The 24,112-nt window shown below is 38.6% G+C and overlaps 2 protein-coding genes across 3 annotated transcripts in view; both read left to right on the top strand.

The window, feature by feature from the left end:
- Window positions 1-13,731: 13,731 nt before the first annotated feature.
- abrab (actin binding Rho activating protein b) lies at window positions 13,732-17,788 on the top strand. The gene is made up of 2 exons (XM_007245759.4): window positions 13,732-14,554; window positions 17,134-17,788. The coding sequence occupies exons 1-2, from the start codon at window positions 13,917-13,919 to the stop codon at window positions 17,615-17,617; spliced, it is 1,122 nt and encodes a 373-aa protein (XP_007245821.2). The 5' UTR covers window positions 13,732-13,916; the 3' UTR covers window positions 17,618-17,788.
- A 4,433-nt stretch (window positions 17,789-22,221) lies between these two features.
- Window positions 22,222-24,112, top strand: part of samd12 (sterile alpha motif domain containing 12) — a 160,970-nt gene continuing 159,079 nt past the window's right edge. Inside the window, exon 1 of one of the 2 annotated variants that reach the window (XM_007245761.4) lies at window positions 22,222-22,367. In XM_007245761.4, coding sequence (XP_007245823.2) covers window positions 22,355-22,367 — 13 coding nt within the window. In that variant the 5' untranslated portion in view covers window positions 22,222-22,354. Of the gene's footprint in view, window positions 22,368-22,690; window positions 23,224-24,112 lie in introns of those variants that run through there. The other variant, XM_007245760.4, reaches the window with a different exon arrangement.

Here is a 24,112-nt window from a genome sequence, read left to right as displayed (position 1 = left end):
CACATTTACATACTGTTTGTTTCAGCTCAATTCTTTGCCACACTGCATGCCTAGGACCATCATGTACCGTGCAGATGAGTCTCACAGAATTAGGCCTTCTCCCTTAAAAAAATGTATAAATAAAAGAAAAAGAAAAACAAATGGGATAAGCCACAACCTTAACCTCTGAAGCTCACTTTAAGTTCAAGCTCTTTCTCTAGTGGCCATAAAGACAGTAATTATCTGATGTGGCAGATCTGGATTGCATTTTTCTCACACTTCTGACCTCTTATCCATGCTCTATAAAAGAATACATAAAAAGATGCATCTGTAAAAATTAAAACGAGCAGAACAGAATGATTGTCTCACTCACAGTGAGCTCATTTGGCTGATCTGGTCAGTGTGCAATGTGGGGGATGGGATTTCCTCTCTCTCTCTCCTGGAAACTAGCTAATTTACTCACGTTCACGCTAATTTACAGTCCAGTTCATTTATTTATGAGCATCTGTGAAACAGCCAAGCACCGTCAGCAATGCATGTTGCAAGAGACCTTTACTGAATTAAAGGCAAAACAAATGGATGTTTAGACACAGTTTACTTCCAGGAGACCGAGCCAGAGTCAAGAGGCTGCCGGCTGGGTCAGGATGGGAGAGGATGCTGTCTGCATATAATTGTGTAATTTGAAGTCAAATGAATGTGTTACCACTCCTATAACGTTTTCCATGTTTTACTTTGTACTGTGCAGTATTTATTACATTATTAACATAATTTTATATCCTAAATTGGACAAATAGAGTCAGTGTAATACAGTCTATAATACTGCACGCATCAGTAACTGTATGTGTTTTACTACTAAACAAGAAACATCTGATAAATGCATGCAACGTAAAGCAGCTGAAATCATTGCTGACACAGATGTGCAAATGCACACACAGCTTGTCTGCACTGTGTAGATGAGTATTGCCAATACTATAGTACTCTTCGGAGGAGATAAACCACTTAAACCTATTGCCACCATGCCTCACACCAGGTATGGGCTTTAAAGAGGGGTATAAACCCCCGGCATTGAGCGTGGAACTGTGTTCTTTGGAATGATGATGCTTAATTAAAAAAATGTTGCAGGAGCTGGGGATAAAGTCTTGGTGACAATCTTCCAATTTCCATCCTGAACCCTGGTCACTGAATATAATAAAATCATCACAACAATGCTCAAAAATCTTCTAGAAAATCTTATCTGCAGTCAGAGACCATTCTTCAACAAAAGCAGGATAAACTCTTATTTTATTATGGCTAGGACTGCCATTATGCTGTGTATAATAGTTTTTAGTGCTTGCTTCCTCATAATCTGAGCTGGCATCATCCTCACATCTTTACAAGATAAGTGTCTTTTTCTGAATCAGTCACATTATATGTTTCTACTATCTCACCTTGAATAACAGTGAAAAAGTGAAACTAAAGATTGTTTCTAAGATATGGACCTTCTCATTTTCTTAGCTTAGTGCGAGGACTGGAGTGCAGACCACTCAGTAAATATCATTATGCTTTATCATTTATACGACCTACCAGAATGCTTTTAAGGCTTTTTATTGCAGTTACTGTTTCCTTATACATATTATAATTCCTATTCCAAAATGCATTATGATTATAGTAGAATATAAATAAAAATCTCAATTTAAACTTTTCCCTTTTTTTTAATAAAACAAGAAAAAAACTGTCTGCCAAATGGAGTTATTTTTATATATGTCTGAAGCTGCAGTTCTAGATTACAATGCTTTCAGCAAAAATATAGCGGTTGCTCTAGCGTAGTGGATGGACTATGTCAGTGTTCAATGTCAGTGTATAAAGATAAATAAGAATAATTTAATGATTTTTTTCCCCATAAAATGAATGCACAACCTGCTTGTAACAATGTACATAACAACTGCCAGATTTTACATGAGTCAAAAAATGAAAAACAGATAAACATGGTGAGTGAAAGGTACAGTAACATTGTGCTTATGCTGATATTATGTGGTATAATTTCAACGGGGTGTATTAACGGTGTCACCAAGATTTGGCTGTATGTTTGGAACACTCTATATACAACATTGTGTAAAGACAAATCAGCTGACAGATCTGATAAATGAGTACAATTAAAGTTGATTATTGCATCGACATTCAAACAGGCTGTTCAAATCCCACCAATGGGACCATACTATCAAGGGACCAGCCACGCCAAATCTCACCGTCTGCACTGTAACTCATGAAAGGCTTTAACTATTAGCACTGAAAATTCCTGTGTGTGTACATCTCACTCAGTTGTGGTCACTTGGTCAGATCTGTGGGGCCCACTGAAGTGCAGAGACCCACCACCCCCTCCTCACTGTATTGAGGGCTCAGCCTATGACTCCAGTCTTTAGTCCTGAGTATGCAGCACCTTTTCCACTAATGACATAATGTATATGAAAATCACCAGCCAGAACAGGGTATTAGCCCCTTTTTTCATCAGCGTTTAGTGCTTAATGATGCCCTTAATCAAAGACAGATTACCACAACATAAATCCAATTATGCCAAATCAAACTACACTGCAGGCTTTTAACTACGCAAAACGGCAGAACACCCCCAGGGCTCGGATGGTGCAACCAGGTCTGATTCTGCTCAATTAGCTGTGATGGCCAAACAAAACAAGCTCAGGAACAACCGTGACTCGCAGGAACAGAAAGACAAATAGTGCAGGGAACAAGCAGGGAAGTGGGACATGCTCCAGCGGGCACAGGTGCTCTCACTCTGCCTCCTGAAGCATGCAGCCCGTCTAGGCAGACGGTGAGGCTCTCAGCCCAGGTGGGCTCAGGAAGCTCTGGTCTATGAAACAACTTTGTCAGGGAGAGCCAGTTCACACCTGGCATTCTGGACAAAGCAACCATCCAGCATAATGACGGAGGTAATTAATCAATTATGAGCTTAGCGAGAATGGAAACCACCTGAGCCGGGCACAGCGCTGGTATGAGGAACATATTAATACCCTGGATGAAGACATGGTTAAGTGAGAGTGTGCCTAATGTGGTCATAATAATGAGTAAAGAGTTGAGATGGAAGGAATGTGTGTCATGAGCTGTGTTTTGAATTGAGCCTTTCAGGGAAAAGGAGAAATAAAAAAGAGCATTTCTACATTGGCAGGCCAAAAGTCATGGGACAGGAATGTGTATTGCTGAAATGACCTGCAGGATACACATGTTGGGTCTCCTGTATTGATTATGGATTGTAATTCAAGTCTGTTCTAGTCAGAAGCCGCCAGTCACAATCATTACTGCATACACTGAATTGTCAGCAGTCTGTGGTAAAAAATGTATTCAGAATGCAAAACTGAGCTATTTGTAAGGATGTGTGTTGGGCCTGTTGCATTAAATGTGGATGTGATTTAATGGATGTTGCTTGCCTGTTCACACAGATAATTCTAGCCAAACACTCACTTATGTTCCCCCATAGTGCTGGGTGATATAGGAAAAATCATATCACGATTTGGAATTTTTTATATTACAATAACGATATATATCATGATATAACACATTTAAATATGTTTTCAGTTATTCTTTGAAAAATATGACAAAATATCATTGCTTACTTTTTTCCCCACTTTATTTCAAAGTGACATTAAACCAAACTTTCACAACTGAATGCGTCTCCATTGTTCAGCTCTCATGAGTTCAATACCGTAAAGCTTTTTTTGCGAAGATTACTTTATCATCACTTACAGAGTTTATGCAAAGTGACCACGCCAATACATTTCATCATAGCCTACTTTATATATTTGCATGAATAATTGATGAAATTACTGTAGAAACGATAAGGATGATAGAAGGTAAGTAGCACGATAGACACTTTTCTATCGAACCCACAATATTTATCGTCATATCGTACAGCACTATGCCCCCATAGTTTAAAAAAAATAAAAAATAAAAAAATGTTGCCCTCTGGAGTGGCAAAAACGAGACATAGGCCCAATCCCTTTAAACCCCTATGCCCTACCACTTTTCCCTACCCCTTTTCCCTACCCTTCTCTTTGCGTGTGCACACCTAAGGGTAAGGTGATCTGATTCTTGTTAGGCTGAAGGGGGAGTGCGAAGTGTTAACGCTTTATGGCCCTACAAACAGAGAATTTTCAGAAGCACAAATGGAAGGCTTTAAGGATCACTGGGAAGATGGGTGGCACAAACGACCTAAGAAACCCACAAGTATTGTACTTGTTTAAAATGATGATAACCTCTAGCTGTGTTACCAGAATTTAATGTGTAGTTTCAAATGTTTTATGGCCATTATATTCATTAAAAGCATAAAAAAAACATCGCTAGTAGTGCATCAATAGTGCAACACACAGCAGAAGCTACATAATTTGAGGTGGAACTGAAAAATAAAACAATAAAAGCTATTAAAAGCTCATTTCAGCTTATTTGCTATACCACCTGTCCCCTTTTAAAGACTTGCCCTAAAATTAACTATTTATCCAACAACTAGGTTGCTGAATATTAGCAGTCCACTGCTGTCACACCTGCCTGGCAGGGTCGCCTACAGGGGACCTACAGGCTTGAAGGATTGTCCCAATTCTTAGGAGTGATTTCACCTCGAAAACAAGGGGTAGGTGTACAAATTAGAAAGGGCACTAGTGTCCTATTTGCTTCTCTTTATATTGAAAAAGAAATTACTGTGTCAAGTCAAGTCAAGAGGTGTGCCCACTAGTACAAGAAAATGTAATGTTAATTTAATCTTAATCAAGAACCTTCTAATACAAGGATTACTGCAGCAGTATGTAGGTAAGACAACAATTGCCCCCTTGTGGATATCAAGCCTCTTCCAGTCATTCTATTGTAATTTCTGCCAAAATCACTTGTCTTTTCACACTAACAACTCTAGCCAGACGTCTCCGGTCACAATCATTACCACACATTACAAGTTCCTATGCAATTACTTTTGACCTGCAGGATGAGTGTCCTGCGTTGAATGTGTATGTAAGTTCTGCCAGAGTTGCTTGTTTGTTCACAAAGAAAATTCTAGCTACAAGAAACAGGTCACCATCGTTACCACCCACTGCTTTGTTCACTGTGGGTTAAAATGCTTCTAATATTGTATTCCTGGTACCCATGTATTATTACTGATCTGAGATAAGGAATGTTCGTCAGAAAAAGAGGGACAGAGCAAGCTGTGTTAGAATTGAGCCTTTAAGAAGAAAGATGTTTCTTGTTCATTCAACAACAGTCAGTTTTATAGGCCACTACATAAACTAAAACTGAGTGTACTGTCTTTTTGAAGAAGACCACCCTTGGACAGCTGTGTTCTCTGGCGTATGCTCATGTTTTCATGTTTATTTCAGGCTTTTTTTCTGGAAAGAGTACATAGTGAGGTAGCCCTCATGGTTTCAATGACCTCAAGTTTGCGTAAGAAAAAAGTATTTATGGCATTGACCCATGACCCGGATGACCTTATGACCGCATGAGGTCCACGTCATATATCATTCATTCTTAAAGCTCCTCCCACATCCACACTAAAGTGGTGTTTTCTAGCCCCCACTGATTGAGTGTTAAGAGAAAGTGTAGAAATACTGCAGATCCTTTGTGTATAACTGTGAAAGCATGTTTCTTTTATATTGCTCTAAATAACTAAATTTATAACTCTATATATTTAATCAGCATAAATATCCACAAATACAGCCAGGGATGTCCATATCTGGTCCTGGGAATCTGCTATCCAGTAGATAATTTCATCCTAAATTGCAGATTACCTTTAAAAATTTTAATTAAGGCTGGACAATATTTTAATATTAAAATATGTTGTGACAGACTATATTGTGTCATTCAATACAGGGCACATTACAGAATTTTCTACATACAGACAGCTGTTGTGGGTTTCTTGTCTTTTTAATATTGTTCACATTTATTTCAGAATATATTGTATTGACCACCATTAAGAAATATATTGTTATATCTCCACACTAAGTGGATCTGTGCCATGTTTACGTATTGCAACTAAACACCATTTTTATCATGACTGCATGATAACTTTGGACAGTATCATTTGTTATCTATATGAAGACAGACAGGAGAACACTGTCTAAAGCAGGGGTGTCAAACTCATTTTCGCCGAGGGCCACATTGGCATATTGGCTGTCCTCCGAGGGCCAGATGTAACTTATAAATATAAGAAAATGTAACCAAATGTAATATATGTAAATGAATGTAATTACTCCTTAATGTTAAATAACTCTCAATATATTATTTATTCAATCAAATATTACAGTTGCATGGAAAAAATGTTTGCTTGTTGCTCTATTAACATAAATCCTGTTATGAAATCCAAAAACTCCATCAATCAAGAACCAAACTATACAAGTGAATAGAAATGACATAAAATACAAGTTATATTAACTTTGATCAAAACGTTTGATACTGAAAAGAGGCTTAATAAATATAAAATCAAAAATTGTGAGCTGTGACAGATTTAGCATTTCCTCATCCAACCACTAGTGGGAGCTGCAGCAGCACAAGCCCGCAGTCTTTACTGAGTCAGAGCTACAGCCCAGCCACGGGCTACAGGACTCAGCTGAGCCAGTCTGGAGCGTTTTTAAAATTTTAAGTTCTTCTGTGTATGAAATAAAATAACCCCACTAACCGGATAATACAGCTCTCTACAGTTCATATTTCAGCCCAAGCAGCTAACAGCAGCAGTTTAGAGCAGCCATCCCGGAGTCACTGCTCGGATTACATTATAAACAGGTCAGTTAGCGCGCTGCTAACCTCAGGATGTTTATAACTACGGAGTTTAGAACACACCACGGCTGCAAGGTTAGACTGTTGAAGGCTACTGGAGACTATTAAAGGCTATTGGAGGTTATTGAAAGGGTTATTGGGGGCAGAAATCAGTAAAGGCTGGTTAGATAAGTGATTCACCTCCTCGTCCTTTGCTGAGGTGAAACTGCGACTAGCGATGTCACAGTGATGTTTATTAACCTCATTAAAACAGATTTTATCAGCTATTGTCTTATAAATATTTACACATAATTTATATCTCTTCTAAAAAGCGTTTATTTTGGTCAGTAACACAAAATGCATACCGGTCTTTCGCCTTGAAGCACAGCCGTCCGTCTGCATCAACTTTTCTTTTTCTGGATATTATGGGATAAACATGTCTCAATTCCACCCGCGAAGTTACACCTTCCCTCCGGCAGGGTTTCCACATCAATGACTACACTGCCGTGTAGTGGCAGTAAGCCGTAACTTTGCGGGTAATACAATCGACAAGCATTGTGGGGAAATGTATTTTTTGGTCAAAGAACGCTTCTGACCTATTTATTATAGACACTAAGATTTTACAAGCTCTCGCGGGCCACATAAAAAGACGTGGCGGGCCACATTTGGCCCGCGGGCCTTGTGTTTGACACATGTGGTCTAAAGCATGTCCTGTTGCTGAGGTAATACACTGTAACAATGAGGACCTCTACTGGTGAGACAGCTCACACACAGCTCCTAAGATAATGCTAAAAACAGTAGTTCTCTATCAAAACTAATAAATAAATAAATAAATACAAATTGAAAACCGCAAAACAGGATCAAATATCCACATTAATTTGAGAAAATATTCATTGCTTACAAAATAGCGTAACTTTGTGAGGAACTATTTGGCTAGTGTAGACACTAATATGACTTATTTATTTTAGTATTGCCTATTTATGTATTGTAGATGTTCACTCAGTTTATAAATGTTTTTTTAGTCAGTGAAAATACTATGGCATTTTGCCTGCTTTTTTCATTTATTAAAAAAAATGAAATTACAAGCATTACAAATATATTTCTCATGCAATATATCCAATACTGTATAATTAATTCTAGTTGAACAAATCAGTCAATGTTGGAAATGAGAGATTTTAGGAATAAGATTTAGGAACTCCAATTGTAATATTTAATGTAATATTTGTGTTGCATTTGTTCACATTGTTCCCATTAATTCTCTGTACTGTTTTGTTCTGTTATTTGTTTGTTTGTTAGTTTGTACTGAGCGGGTCAACCCGAGGGGGATGGGTTCCTCTGACTGAGTCTTGGTTCCTTCCAAGGCTTCTTCCTCTTAAAGGGAGTTTTTCCTTGCCACTGTCTCACCATAAAATTGACCAAAACATCTCTGTGGTGCTGCTCATAAGAGTCGTGGACCTGTTTTTCCTGTAAAGCGGATTTGTGACAACCTTTGTTGTAAAAAGCGCTATAGAAATAAAATTGAATTTAATTTAATTTGTTTCATCTTTTACCTCTGTGTACACATAATGTATATTATGTATATGTATGTATAAAGTTCAATAGAAAATGCATACATTACATAAATAGATATATTTACTCCATTGTGGATAAAACAAGTATAAAAACTGTTAAATGCTTGTGGAGTGCCCACCAGCCCCCAATCCATTTAGTTCATAGTGATAGTGCTGGGCGATATGGGAAAATCATACATCACGATGTGAAATTTTTAATATCACAATAACTATCTATATCATGATATACCACGATATTCACTTTTCTATCGTCCCCACATTATTTATCGTCATATTGCACAGCACTAGATAGTGATATGCTTAAATTTAAATTCTTCGTAACTGACTGACACATGATTTAACAGAATGTTTACAGTGTGAACCTCCTATACCCAAGGAGGGACATTAAAATTATACTACTCTTACAATATATACACCTATACACCAGCTCACAGGTACCTGCGCTGACCGACATCACCTTGGGAGTAATGTGGGAAAAGAGCACCATCTACTCCAGTTGCTGATGGCAAGCTGGAGAACTTTAAGCCCTGTTATTATATATTTATAAAGTGATTAATGAATTATTTTCTCTATAATGAGTTAATCTACTACATTATTTAGGTCATGCAATACATAAATAATATATTTATCTCTCAACATGACTTTCAAACTAATTCAAATTAAATTGGATGGTCTTGTTTCCCCCCAAATAAAGCAATAACTTTCCATTTCTCGTAAAATATATTTTTAATAATATTGTAGGCTAATAATTTTTATATAATAATATATTTATATATTTATTCGAAGAGATCTGTGACTGACATTATTCAGTGCTGCAGATCAGCTTCACACACAATTCTTCTAGAGGGTCACCAGCAGGTCCTCTGTTTCCTGCACATGCTCGCTGACACACATCCACTCCCTTATGACTGATAGCTAACAGCTGCCGCCATCTGGCCATTGCTGCAGGCTGGTTCTAATAATACAGCACTTAAATTCACACTGAAAACAAACACACACATAAAAACATTTCATATAGAGCTCATATGAACTATAATCTGATAAATGCTGATAAGCATACAAATGCATAAGCATGCATGCACAGGCTAAAATGCATATCAGCCATGCATGTGTAGTTCACTAAGGCAGAACCACAGTTTGGCTTGACTATCTACATGTCTTTGCACAGTGCCAGGTGCGATGCAAGATGATCCACAGACATACGCAAGCAGGACTTCACGTCTCCTTCAGGTGTCACATTCATTGCTGGGAAAATACTCCAGCACTACCAAGTAGAATCAAACCAGTGTTACCTTTTGCACTCTTGCTCCATGCATGGCCTACTATATGATATCTATAATTCTATTTTTGCTACACTTATCTTCAACAAACATATTTGCACCCAGAAGAAATCAACCAACAGAAATTAAACAAGTCGGTCATGAATGGCTGCTTTTGTGTTTATGGAAACAATAATTGAATCTGTGCATGGTGTGGTGTGGCTGCAATTTTGTGCAATGCCAAATCACCTATGGTCCTCATTACAAGTATTTTGGCATTTGTCATTGTTTTAAATGCACTCTCTGGTGGACTGTTCCAACTGGAATATGGTTTTCCACATGCTGTTGTCATCAAAAGAGCTTGTCTTGAAGACAAAAGCCAAGCTATTCAATGGTTACCAACATTACCAGACCCATTCCTGGCTGAAAATGTGTGGGATGCTATTGGATGTTATTTCTCCAATCCACCCCTACTGCAAAATCTGCAGAAACTGTGTGACTATTCAAGCTGTATGGGATGGATAATAGCTGGACACCATCAGAAACCACTATTTCTCCATGCTAAGATGTTTGGCATAGTGCAGGGGTCACCAATTAAATTTGGCCGCAGGCCAAGATATTTTCCAAGCCATTACGTGGTGGGCCACAAAAAAAAATCTGTTTAGGAAAAAGTGTAATGGGATGGAGTGGTACAGACTAGTATCTTTCCAGCCCTGAGGGTTATTGAACCCAATTGCAGAACAGTTGAATTCAAAGTTGTTAATAAATAAATAAATAAATTATTAATAAATAAATAAATAAATACAAAAACACACCGCTCCTCATGCGGGATCGAACCCCTGTCATCAGGGTTGTTGTCCAATACACTACCACTGCCCCGGCTAGTTAATTGGGACACAGCCGGGAAAAAACGCCCTTATAAGGAGATGAAGTCCAAGAACGGGCGGAAAAACGAGAACGGGTGGAAACTAAAATCACACCGAACACAACAGAGAGACAGGGGAGGGATGTAAACAAAACCTGGCCAGAGAAGCATTTTATATATACATATTTTTTCCATTATCGTTTATTATTGTTTAAACAACATCATGGGTCAGATGTTTCATGCCTATTGCTGACCCCTGGCATGCTACATTACACAAGCATTTCACATCCCCTCTGTATGTGTAGCTAATAAATAATAAACAAACATGACCAGAGGTTGCCTATATGTGACTTTTTCTTCCTACTTCCTAATAGCATTGTAATCTAACATTTGTTGTGGGTGCAACTATTTTTGCAACTTTTTTGACGATAAGTGTGTAAGTTGGGTTGCTTGTTCTTATTTAGCAGTATACTGATGGTAGATCTGATATGAAGTTAAGAATTTATTTTATTCTGTATCCATTTTACATCAGCAGGCATCAATGATTTTCTATGCTTTCCTACAAGCCTCTTCACAGACATCTCCACATCTTGTGGCTTCACATGCATTGGATTTCCTGTTTAATATTTCACAGATGTTTTATTAAAAACATCTGCCATGGCTTTGAAATTGGACAAGTGTTTGACAAAAGCTCACTGTTTACAACTGCAAACAACACTGAGCTGCATTTAGCTAAGCCAAATAGGCTAAATTTGCTTATTTGGACACAGGTGATTTCAGCTTGTAGTTTACAAATGAATTCCTGCATTACCCAGCTGTGCTTTGAAGTAGACATTTCGGTAAGTAGTAGCTGTAATATTTCACTTGTGGATCCACACAATTTGCCAAGTGCATCTAAGCATTCTCTGATACAAAAATGTGCACATAAACTTTTTAAATGTACAAATCACACATGTACCATGCAATTGGATATTTTTATCATTCTCTATCCTCCATGGGACATGGGAAAAGTCATGGAAAATTATACTATTTCCTGAGTTCCTGTCTTATCACATATATATGTATATACACACACACACACACACACACACACATATATATATACAGGTGCTGGTCAACGAATTAGAATAATTTGAAATAGTGCAATCATGAAATTCTTTGAATGCATTTTTTGTGCAGAAAGCAAATCAGGTGTTCACCGCACCTGTCCTACTCGTTAGACTAATCACAGAACTAGTTACCTGGAAAAAAATTTGCTCAGCTGAGCTTTCCAAAAGGCCCATTTAGGCCATTTAACTGTGACACTGTGGTTTTATTGAATTAGAATAATGGAGAAACCGTTTCATTGAATTAGAATAATTTTTATTATAATTACAATCATCACTTTCTCAGTATTTTGTGGCTGCCCCCTTGGCTTGTATGACTGCCTGAAGTCTCCGCGGCATCGATTTGACCAGCTTGTCGCAAGTTTCCGCACTCACAGCTTCCCAGGCAGTGGCGATGTTCTGCTTCAGTTGGTCCAGCGTAGTAGGCTTTCTGTCGCGAATTTTCCGCTTCACGATGGCCCAAAGGTTTTCAATGACATTGAGGTCAGGCGAGTTGGCCGGCCATGCCAAAACTTCAAGCTGTTTTTTAGTGAACCAATCTTTGGTCGACTTTGCCGCATGAGCCGGTGCAAGATCCTGTTGAAATATGAAGTCTTCTTCGCTGATATACGGCAGCATTGACAGTCTTCTTGAGGAAGCAGAGTTTCCCTACACCTCGAGCGGACATGCATCCCCAGACCATAACGCTCTGGGGAAACTTGACGCACTCGTGGTTGTAGGTTTCGCCACCACGACGCCAGACACGAGGACCTTGGTCACCGAAGGAGATGCAGAAGCGTGATTCGTCACTGAAGACCACTTTCTGCCAGTCTCCACTCGCCGTGTTCTTTGGCCCACTTCAGCCGTTTCTCCATTTGTTTCTTGTTCAGCATCGGTTTTACTGCTGGAACGCGAGATTTGAAGCAGAGTTCGCGCAGACGACGGTAAGTGGTTGATCTGGAGACGTCAGCGCCGGTCTGCTTGTTCCACAAGTCGGTGAGCTCGGAAGTGGACTTGAACCGGTTGCTGACTGCGATCTTTCTCAGCTGCTTGTTGTCGCGAGCAGAAGTTTTTCGGACGCCGGAACAGTTGGTGCGCTTGCTGCAGTTTTTCTTGAGAGCTTTGCAGACGGAAGACTGGCTGATGCCGAGCTGCTCAGCAATTTTAGTTTGGGTCAAGCCTTGTTGGCGAAGGGCTTGAATTTGAGCCACTATTCCGGTTGAGAGGTCGTGCTGCTTACCCATGATTGATTTTACAACTTAGAAATTCTACTCAACCCTGACTTTATACTGCACAGTGAACACTCTTCACAGAAAACAAAAATTCGAGCATTTATTCTAATTCAATGAAACGGTTTCTCCATTATTCTAATTCAATAAAACAACAGTGTCACAGTTAAATGGCCTAAATGGGCCTTTTGGAAAGCTCAGCTGAGCTTTTTCCAGGTAACGAGTTCTGTGATTAGTCTAACGAGTAGGACAGGTGCGGTGAACACCTGATTTGCTTTCTGCACAAAAAATGCATTCAAAGAATTTCATGATTGCACTATTTCAAATTATTCTAATTCGTTGACCAGCACCTGTATGTATGTATATATATATATATATATATATATATATATATATATATATATATATATATATATATATATATATATATATATATATAGAATATATGTATAATGTTTGTACACAATTGCTAATAGGTAACTGACGTTTCAATATAATTTCCTGATATAAAATTGAGTTTGTTTGCAACATACAATTCTCAAGACTTGATGTCTGCACTGGAGCAGTTTTCCAGACAAGAATTAAGCCTAGTCTTGGACTCCGCAGCATGTTGAATATAGATTTTCTATTAAAAGCAAAACATAGTCTAGGCATGGGCATTACCCCTGCTCAAGAATCTGACACTGACAATATCTGAGATCTTCACTTCATTGGATAACATACGAAAGCAATGAAACCTACATGTACATCTAGTAAAAAAAAGCAATATGTGCATATATGGAGGTTCCATTGCTTTACACTGTGACCTACCAAAACCAAGGCATTAGAGGAAACACATCCAGATAAGCTGCGTGGCCTGGTCGGTCAGCTTGTGAGTCCATACAGCTGTCTACACATTTGCACAGAGCTTGAACGAGCTTAAAGCCCTCTCGTAGATCTGCCCTGTTTACATTCTCTGATGGCCACTGTCTCTGATGAAACGTGATTCCGCAGCGGCTCCCCCGGGGTCGGGGGAAAGTGTCAGGGAAAGACGATCGGTAGGGAGGTGGGCATGCCTGGCATTCTTTCCACCATCATGTAGAGTTTGCTCCACATTTCAATGCCACCGTTGCTTAAGAGAGGACACTGTCTCTAGACTCTATTTCCAGAGAAGAACAACAGTGTATGATATAAAACCATCAGCCAAGCAAAGGAAAGAGTACAAATTCACCATGTCGGAATCTACGGCTGCAAGCACGCCTCAGAGGAAGCCGTCGGTCAACAAAAATATCAAGAAGCTGCGGACACTAAGCATGGTGTGCAACCTAGCGAAGAGCTGGCAGCAGTGGATATGTGAGAATGAAGAGAAGCAGTCCAGTGAACCCACAGGCTGGGCACCAGAGGACAAAACCATTAAGAATGAGCAAACTAAGCCTGGACCTTCTCAGAAGAAGGATCCCTTAGACCTGCCTCAAAAACCTCAGAAGAAGGAGGTAGAGGAGGAACCTGGAGAATCTCGCATCAAGACCAAGCAGGTGGTCAAGACAGTGACCAGAGACGTGCAGGAAAAGAGTGCAGGCATCGAGTTCCTGACCAACCGCATTTGTAAGGATCCAGCAACGGAGGAGCTGGACAAGATGCTGAACAAAAGGAGCTCACCCACACGACGCAGGAAGTGCTCAAACATGGTGTCAGAGCTGACACAGAGCTGGAAGGTGATGGAGAAGGAGCGAAAAAGGGCCGGGGAAGCTGATGAGGACAGTGGCTCTTCTGAGGCCAAAGAGAGAGCCCTAGAGCTGGACGATGTTTCAGAGGAGACCAAAGAGAACGAGACTGGATCACTTAAAATCAAGAGACCATCGACACTTGGGTAAGTGTGAATCTACAAACTAACTCTAGCTCTAATAATAAATAACCTACACTGACACTCCAAAATTCATTGGATATCAGTATGTAAATTGTTCATGAACTGACACCTTAGAGGATGACATGGAAATACCCACATCTTGAGTGTTATCTTGTGAGTGAGACTTACATTTCAGAAGTTGTGTAGACATTCAATATTTCTCAATCTGAATTACTGTACTTACCAAATCGATTACATTTATTTGAGCTTTAAAGGGAACTTTTCTTCACATTACTTTGGCCTCCATATTTTAAACAAATCCAGTGCTATGAGTAAGTATATATATTAGTTTAATGCAATACTTCAACAAAAGACTACTAAGGGTTGCATAATGTCCAAGTATCCTGGATTTGTGGATAAATATCCCAGAAAACAAAGATTTAAGTAGAGGTTTTGTACTGACTTATATTAAGAAACATTCTGTATGCCTTTTTGTTTTTCTTTTTTTTTGTTAGTTTGATAGACTTTTATTTTGTAGTTTAAATGTTTTAAGTATCCTGAAATTCACAGAAATGAAATCTGGAAAGCAAACATCTGAGTAGGTGTTTCTTAATCATTTACAGCTAGGGCTGGGCGATATGGAAAAAAATCTTATTACGATATAGTTTTTCATATCAGCCGATATCGATATGTATCACGATATAAATCAAATCACTTTCTGTTACACTTAAAGGTTTCTATTTTTACTCAGAAGTGACAGAATAAGGGAGTTATGGACAAAATCACTAGCAGGCTCAGAGCCTTGTGGACAGACACTAGGATGTTAACATCTTGCCAGGTGGGTACAGCTTTTAAATTAATTTTAAAAAGGGGACAAATATATAAACTAAAAAATATGTAAGACCCTTTACATTATATGTCTGTTTAATTTAAATTGCAATAACACTTTATTTATTTTTATAAAATTATATTTAATCAAAAGATCATTCCCCTCCCTGAATGCAGGCAACTACATAAAGCAAAATACAAGAGTATATCACAGTGTTCATTTTGACAGGTGATTTTGATACAGTCTTAGTCTTTTCACTAAAATGTATAATAGTTTTAGTTACATTTTAGTCTATCGGATATTATTAGTTTTAGTCAGATTTCAGTCTAGTTTAATTTTGGTCATATAAAAAGTATGTATTACATATGTTTTACTGTTTTTCTATTTTCTATTTGTTGTAATTTTAGATAATTTACTGCTTATGTTTTTTTTTAAATAAGAGCCTTTAGTTTTTTTTTCATTTAAATTAAGCTAACATTTAAATATTTAAAAAAAAAAGTGGCCTATAATGGAGGTGGGAGGAATAAAGTCAAGTTTCTGAAATGATCCACTTCTACTGCAGTACAGATTTATACTAACATTACTGGCTTTCAGTAGACTAGACTTACATTACTTAAGTGTATTTAAAACTCCAGTTCAGTAACAGCAATGTTTAGCTCAGTTCAAATACAGCTAGACAGATTATATAATCTTCTGTATTTAGTAAAATATCCAGCATAACAGACTCTCTATCTGTTAAAAACTATAAAACACAAAGACAGAGGAGAATGCTGCCCTCAGGGTTTTCTAACAGAAACAGTGAGAGTTAGGAAAAAAGATGGAAAGTGCTTCCTTTCTGTGTGTTTATATACTAACCCCTCACTCGTGCTGAAGTTAACCTTAATTTACACGAAACGTGGATTAACACGGCTAACGTGCGTTACCCATTAGTTTATTAGAATGTAAAAAGCAGTGAAAGCATCTTAGCTAATGATGACAGATTGCACAGATCCCTTTTACACCTAAACATCGCTAACTTTAAACTGGAGACAAGCTAATCTAACTAGCAGCAAACAGAGCAGCGTTTACCTGCCTTCAGAAATCTGAACAAGCTCACCTCTCTAAATATCTTGGAGACGCATGCCTCATATTTAAAAGGTGAGTTTTCCAGTGTAGCGCCGCTGAATAGTATAAATGAAGTTTATCCAGTAAATGGGAGAGAAGGAGCCGCTATGTGAGGAGTTCAGAGTGGAGGGGCTCGGGGGGTGGGGCGGAGGGGGATGGTGGAGAGGGGAGGGGAGGGGTTGTACTGGGCTGAGCAGCAGTTCAGCGTGCTGCCTGATCTCGTGCTGCGCCTTTTCACAACGCTACTTAAACGGGAAATAGAAAATTTAGTTTATCGAATTTCTCGCCCCGACTTATCGCGATATATAGTTTCCTCGATAACTATCGATATCGTTTTATCGCCCAGCACTATTTACAGCAATAAACATTGTGTGCCTCCTTATTTTGTATTATTTGTTATTTATTCTTAGTTTAATACACTTTTTTTTGTACCCTGTAATTACCAGAAAAATAACCCACACAACAAATATGAGTATAGTTTTTTCAACACTTGTAATAAAAAGTTTAACTATATTAAGATTATTATTACTATATGCCTTCATCAATATAATTTTAAATTTTTGTTTGATGTACTTTAATTTTTTTGTTTGAATGGTGTCTGACATATCCTGAAGTTATTAAAAAATAACCTGAAAAACAAATTAAAAATGTATTTCTTTTCCATACAAAGGTCCAAGAAAGAGGCACAGGATGCCAATAAAATAAACGCCCTTTCCGACAAGTACAGCGCTGTAGGAAGCCTCAAGAGCCGCTGGCAGAACTGGGCTTCAGAACACACAGTCAACCAGAAGCTGAACCCATTCAGCGAGGATTTCGATTATGAGTATTCCATGTCCACCCGCCTGCGGAAGGGTGAGGAGGGATACGGCAGGCCCAAGGAGGGCAGCAAGACAGCAGAGAGGGCCAAACGGGCGGAGGCACACATCCACCGCGAGATCGAACACATGTGCTTCATCATTCGGACCATGGCTGACCAGGACCCAGACGGATACACCCGGATCACTTTCGGCGAGCTGTTTGACAGATATGTACGAATCTCTGACAAAGTAGTGGGCATCCTGATGAGGGCCAGGAAACATGGGAAGGTCGACTTCGAGGGAGAGATGCTGTGGCAGGGTCAGGACGATGGGGTCATCATTACGTTACTTGTGTGATAAAAGGATTCCATAAACAAGAGAAGATATTATGAACTTTGCTGCTGTAGAAAAAAATATATTCATAGACAAGTTTTCAGTTCATGCTTACTGACAACTTAAAATTCCAGGTCTACCATTTCTGACTTTTCTGTACCATCTACCAATAGAAAACGACACAATATGACCACACAGTTCTTTATATTTCATATAAAGTAAATTATTATTATTTTATTGTGAAATCACTCCATCTTAAGACAATGCCTGCAGCTTGAAAGACTCACAAGATGCATATTAAAGTTTCCTACATAAAGTATATGACACTGTACATTATTGAACTGCCCCAAAATAGACAAATTATTGGGAAACCAACACTCATTTATCACCTTAAATAACCTCAAAAAATGCTGAGAGCTTCTCTGACAGCTCCTAATACACCATCCCCCACACTAGTCAGTGCTACCATAATATATTTCCATACACAGTGTGTTTTAGCCCTTCGTCAATGATCAGTCTCTAAACACTTGACTAGTTATGGTTAGAATTGCGGCTCTTTGAACATACATTACCATGTCACAGCCATGCTGGTATCATTCCTGTGCCAAAAATGTGGTCCTATGATAGTCCATTTCTATTGCAGGATGAGGTAGAGAATGCCAGTCTAATTAATTATGCCATAAAATATGACATAGATGAGATACAGTCAGTAACTATAAACCTGCCTGCAACATGCCCATGTATTGGATTTGTCTGATCATATGGCCAATGAGTGTGAGACAGATGCACCTAACGGAAAACTTGTAAGAGAAGGAGAGTATGGTAATACTAGTGGTGTTTTACTGTTAATTTTTCATTGGAACTAGAATTATAAATTTTCCTGTTTTTTTTTTTATACCCGAGCTTAAAAGTGGGTTTGTGCAATGAGATGCTTGTGTAAGTTTACCATAAAGTCTCAAACATGTGAATAAATGTAACTTAGTGTTTTGTTCAGTGATATTTGTAATGAATTCTTTTTACAGCTTTGCAAATTAAGAGCAATGTGATGTAATGCCAATGCAAGTCCAGTAGGGGGAGTGCTGATGCTGCTGTTTCCCAAAAAACAAATAAAGCCAAGTCTTACACTACAGATTATTTAGCGAACTAGGCATAATGCCCGTTCTAGAAACTGACCCATTGTGTTTATACTGCATATGCACAACATAATAAAGAGCTGAGAGATTTGTTTTGCACCTTCTGTTTCAATAGGAATACTTTCAGTTACTCAGTCACAGTCACTCACTGTCACAGGGGTTTCTGAGTGGAAATCCTCACAATCAGGCTTTAAAGGCCTGTATTTGTGTAAAGCTGTGTAAACATTGCATACATCACACTCATGTGTTAATCATAATCAAAATTAAGTAATTTAATACTTACCCCAAATGTTGAAACGCATTCACCCTGCCACTACTTACCCCAAATGTTGAAACGCATTCACCCTGCCACAGGATGTTTTCCTTCTACTGTTGTGATGATGTGCTCTGCAGCTATCTGTTCCAGTGTAACTGTAGGGCAGTGGCTGCAAAATGAATTGTAATTGTACTGTCAAAACAATCAGTGTTTTATTGTTAAATTCAAAATTAAGTAATTGCTAGCCATCTATTTCGTCTAGTTAGTTAACATTAGACGAACAGCCACTACACCATACACTTATTTTAATAGAATTCACTGCTTGCTCATGAAGGGACCATTTAACATGCATTTCCTATTATTTTATTTTTAAATCTTATCCTGCAGTTGTTGGCCTATCCAACTAACTTAAATTAAATGTTGGGCAGCTAGCTTAGCTAATAGCATTTAACTTTAAAATGTAGTTTAAAACTACACCATACCGACGTATTATAAATTTAAAAAAATTTATAAAATTCACTGCTTGCTCATAAAGGGGGCCAGTTAACTTGCTAACTAACTAGCGTTTTCTAATTTTATTTTAAAATCGTATACTTAAATTAACTAGCTGACATTATTAAGATTAACTAACTAGTGTTAGCTAAATTATACTACCTAACTAGCGTTAGCTAAAATGTACTAGCTAGTGTTAGCTTAACAAGTATATAAGCCTTCTACACTATTCGTCCTTACCTACATGAACTAGCTAGCGTTAGCTAAACTATAAGTTACTAGTTACATTTAGCTAAACTATACTAGCTAGTATTAGCTAAACTAACTAGCTAGCGTTGGCTAGACTATACTAGCTAGCGTTAGCTAAACTATACTAGCTAGCATTAGCGAAACTATACTAGCTAGCGTTAGCGAAACTATACTAGCTAGCGTTAGCTTAATTAACTAACTAGCGTTATCTAAACTATACTAGCTAGCGTTCGGGAAACTATACTAGCTAGCGTTAGCGAAACTATACTAGCTAGCGTTAGCTTAATTAACTAATTAGCGTTATCTAAACTGTACTATCTAGCGTTGGCTTAACTATACTAGCAAGCGTTAGCTTAACTATACCAGCAATCGTTAGCGAAACTGTACTAGCTAGCGTAAGCTTAATTAACTAACTAGCGTTATCTAAACTGTACTAGCTAGCGTTCGGGAAACTATACTAGCTAGCATTAGCGAAACTATACTAGCTAGCGTTAGCGAAACTATACTAGCTAGCGTTAACTTAATTAACTAACTAGCGTTATCTAAACTATACTAGCTAGCGTTAGCGAAACTATACTAGCTAGCGTTAGCTTAATTAACTAATTAGCGTTATCTAAACTGTACTATCTAGCGTTGGCTTAACTATACTAGCAAGCGTTGGCTTAACTATACTAGCAAGCGTTAGCTTAACTATACCAGCAATCGTTAGCGAAACTGTACTAGCTAGCGTAAGCTTAATTAACTAGCTAGCGTTAACTAAACTATACTAGCTTGCGTTAGCTTAATTAACTAACTAGCGTTATCTAAACTGTACTATCTAGCGTTAGCTAAACTATACTAGCTAGCGTTAGCTAAACTATACCAGCTAGCGTTAGCTTAATTAACTAACTAGCGTTATCTAAACTGTAATATCTAGCGTTAGCTAAACTATACTAGCTAGCGTTAGCTAAACTATACTAGGTAGCGTTAGCTTAATTAACTAGCTAGCGTTATCTAAACTATACTAGCTAGCGATAGCGAAACTATACTAGCTAGCGATAGCTACACTTACTCGTTAGGTAAACTAACTAAGCAAGCATTAGCTAAATTAACCAGCAAGCATTAGCTAAATTAACTAGGAGCTAAATAACTAGCTAGCGTTAGCAAAGAGTATAGAAGCAAGTTAGCTAGCTAGGTACCAGTTAGAGGTTAGCTAACGCCCGCTATTTATTTAAGACGTTTTGCTTACCAGTGTAACGTATTCGGATTAAAGTAAAGCGCGCCGTGTGTAACTTGAAAATATGTCGTATTACTTTCATTTAATATGTTTTCTAGCTAGTTAACCTAGTGTATAAACACACAGCTTAACTTACCTTCAGCTACTAACCCCACGGCCTGTGGCTGTTGCCTCTGAGGCAGGGGGAAACGCGCGCGGAGTAATTTGTCATAATTCCTCAGGGAAATCGAGGAGAATATTAGCTACTGTTTGCTTATAAAATTGTTTAGCATTACATTTCCACTGAAACAGACATGTAGGTGTCAACTGCACAACTAAGTAATTACATGGCGTGTTATCTAGGCTACGTTCACACAACAGATAAATGTGGCCGAAATCCGGTCTTTTGCGTCATATGTGGCACAGGTGTGTCGTTAGTGTGGCTGTGTGAACAGTAGAAAGTAAGGTAGCAGAGTCTGGAGGAAGAGTGCAATTTTATTGAATGTATGGTGATTATTATTTATTAATGAACACATGATTTATAGAATATTATTAGTAAAACTACTACTTCTAAAAATAATAATAATAATATTTTAAACTCATTTATATGACAGTTTTATACATACAATGCAGTTCCTTGTGCTTTACACCAGGTAATACAAACAAAAAACTATAAATTGTATAAACAAAAAAATTGAAAAGGGAAAACTGATAATAGTAGTGATAAAATTACTTTAAATGTAAAATAAAATTATAAAAATAAACAAAGCAAATAGGTGTTCATTTGCAAAACAAATGGGTGTTATACTTTTTGCATATGTTTTTATTGCTTTGTTAAGATGGTAATAGGGTGCCTGATGAATATGATGAATATTGTTTCAGAGGTTTGGTGCATGGTGACTTTATTTGACCGTTATTTCTAACAATAATAGGCCTTATCATCATCATTACCATCATCATCATCATCATCATAAATGTATTGTTACTGTAGTTTTTTTGTAGATAAAATATAGAGTTGTATATTCAACAGGAGTACACAAACAGAGTTAATGTACACACCATGTTTATGTCATTTCGTTACAGCAGAGTATACATCACTTTGCCCTTTTGGAATTAATAAACAAACAAATAAACAAAAACAAACAAATAAACAAACAAACATCACATAACTCTACAGGGTTAAACACTATACTCATTGGCCTCATGGGAAATGAAGTTCACTAAGTGTTGTGTGCCTTCAGCTGTGGCTGGGGCTGTGCGAGAACTACACTACCCACGATCCTGTGCGAGATAAAGCTACACGCGGTCGCTTGCCTGCCTGTCTGCCTGCCTGCAGCAAGTGTTAACGAGCAGGACGGTGTGAGACACAGCAGAGCAGAGTCCAGCGGAACCGAGCCCGGCTCCAGCAGCTATGCGTGACTCTTTGGAGTAGCAGAATGGCTGTCGATGGTAAGCGCTGTGTGTCTGTGTTTGTGCCACACGTGCAGGATTGTTATGATGATGATGATGCTGGTTGTTTATTTTTATTAGTAGTAGTATGATGATTTGTGAGAGAGCAGCAGCCTGGAATAACGTGGAGCTGTGGAGCTTCCACAACAACAGATCAGATCCAGGAGCAGCAGGGAGCTGGTGGAGCTGGTGCTGATGTTGCTGCTGATGTGTGTGTGTGTGTGGATCATGCGTTATGATTGGCTGCTGCTGATGAGACTGGCTGCACATCTTCTGCCCTTCTTCTCGTGCGCGTGGAGCATGCTGTATGACATAGGGATGGTCCTGGCACTGGCTGTAGATGGGGGATGGAGCCCCGTGCACATGCTGTACGGATTGCCGGATTCACATTACTCAGCTCGCGCGCTGTTACCGTCCGCCCACTGATGCCCAGGAGCTGAGGGATCTGAGCTGCTGCACTGAGGGACCACCATAAGACGAATGATTGAGTGAAGGAGGACTGGGGAATTGTTGTATACAGTGTTTTTTTGTTTTTGTGTTCCTATTGATATGGCAGGTTTATTGATGCTGGAAGGCGTTTAAGTTATAGGATACGATATATGCCATTTTTATTTATTAGCTAAGGGTTGAACGTTAAATACGGTGGAAATAACAAAACGTCTCATCGTTTAACGTTAACGTTTTATGGGACGTTTCTGAGCGCCGTGTCAATGTACGCTGAGCTCGGCTCGGTTCGGCTGGGCTGAACAGGTGCTTCCTCCTCCTGCTCCAGTCAGTCAGTCAGTCAGTCTCACGATGCTCGGCCAGTCTCCACATCTGATCGGAGGCATCCTGTGGATTCAGAACCCCATGCGAGGTAACTTATTAAGCTACCTTACTTCTGGTTCAGTCAGGCTCGTGTTGTTTTCGTTTTGTCAGTCAGAGAGAGACATTCCTATCATTCCTAACATTCCTGAGAATTTTCTTAGATTGAAGATCCTGTAGAATTTGCCTGTAGCAAATTACAGTGAGTCATGAAGCTCCTCAGATGTAGCATTACCCATGGTTCTGTGGTTTAAGGTGAGGTCCCATAAGTCAACAAGCTTATTTTTGTCTCATATGGGAGTAGTGTGTGGGCTTTCTATATGGGTTTCAGGTGGGCATAAGTTATGAATGGGTTGGTACCTGTGTTTTTACTTGGACCCTGTTGGGTTTCCCACAGGCCCCACATGGACATGTTGTTTTCTGTGTAGAGAAGGTCAAAATATAGACATGGATAAACTCAGAGGTAAAATGAGTTTTGATGGGAGCCATGATGCTCCTAAATGCATCCAGTCCGGGAGGGAATTACTATAGATACTACTTCATTACTTCATGTGCTGGCACTAATCAAATGAATAGGGCAGATATGCGGTGAAAAATATTGGTTGTTGTATTCTGTAAGACTGACACTAATTAATCGATAATTCCTTGTATTTACTTATTTACAAGTATTCTGTCCTCTTCAGTAATACAGATGACGTAAAATATCATAAAGAATTATTTTGTTCTATATCAAGTAATGCCGAATCAGATAATCGGGACATTTTCGTTATTGTGGGCTACGTATCGTGATAATATAGAATCATGAGATGGCCTGTGACACAAATACAGACCACTGGGTTATACTACATCTGACTACACTGTCAAATTTTACTTGGATCTTCAATCCAAGATACGTTCCAGGAATGTAAGGATGGCCAATATTGTCAGTCATGTAGCTCCTG

This window comes from Astyanax mexicanus, chromosome 3, assembly GCF_023375975.1.
Source record: "Astyanax mexicanus isolate ESR-SI-001 chromosome 3, AstMex3_surface, whole genome shotgun sequence".
NCBI classification, from domain to species: Eukaryota; Metazoa; Chordata; class Actinopteri; order Characiformes; family Acestrorhamphidae; genus Astyanax; species Astyanax mexicanus.
The sequence above is the reverse complement of the archived record's forward strand: the minus strand, read 5'-3'. Positions and strand labels throughout refer to the sequence as shown.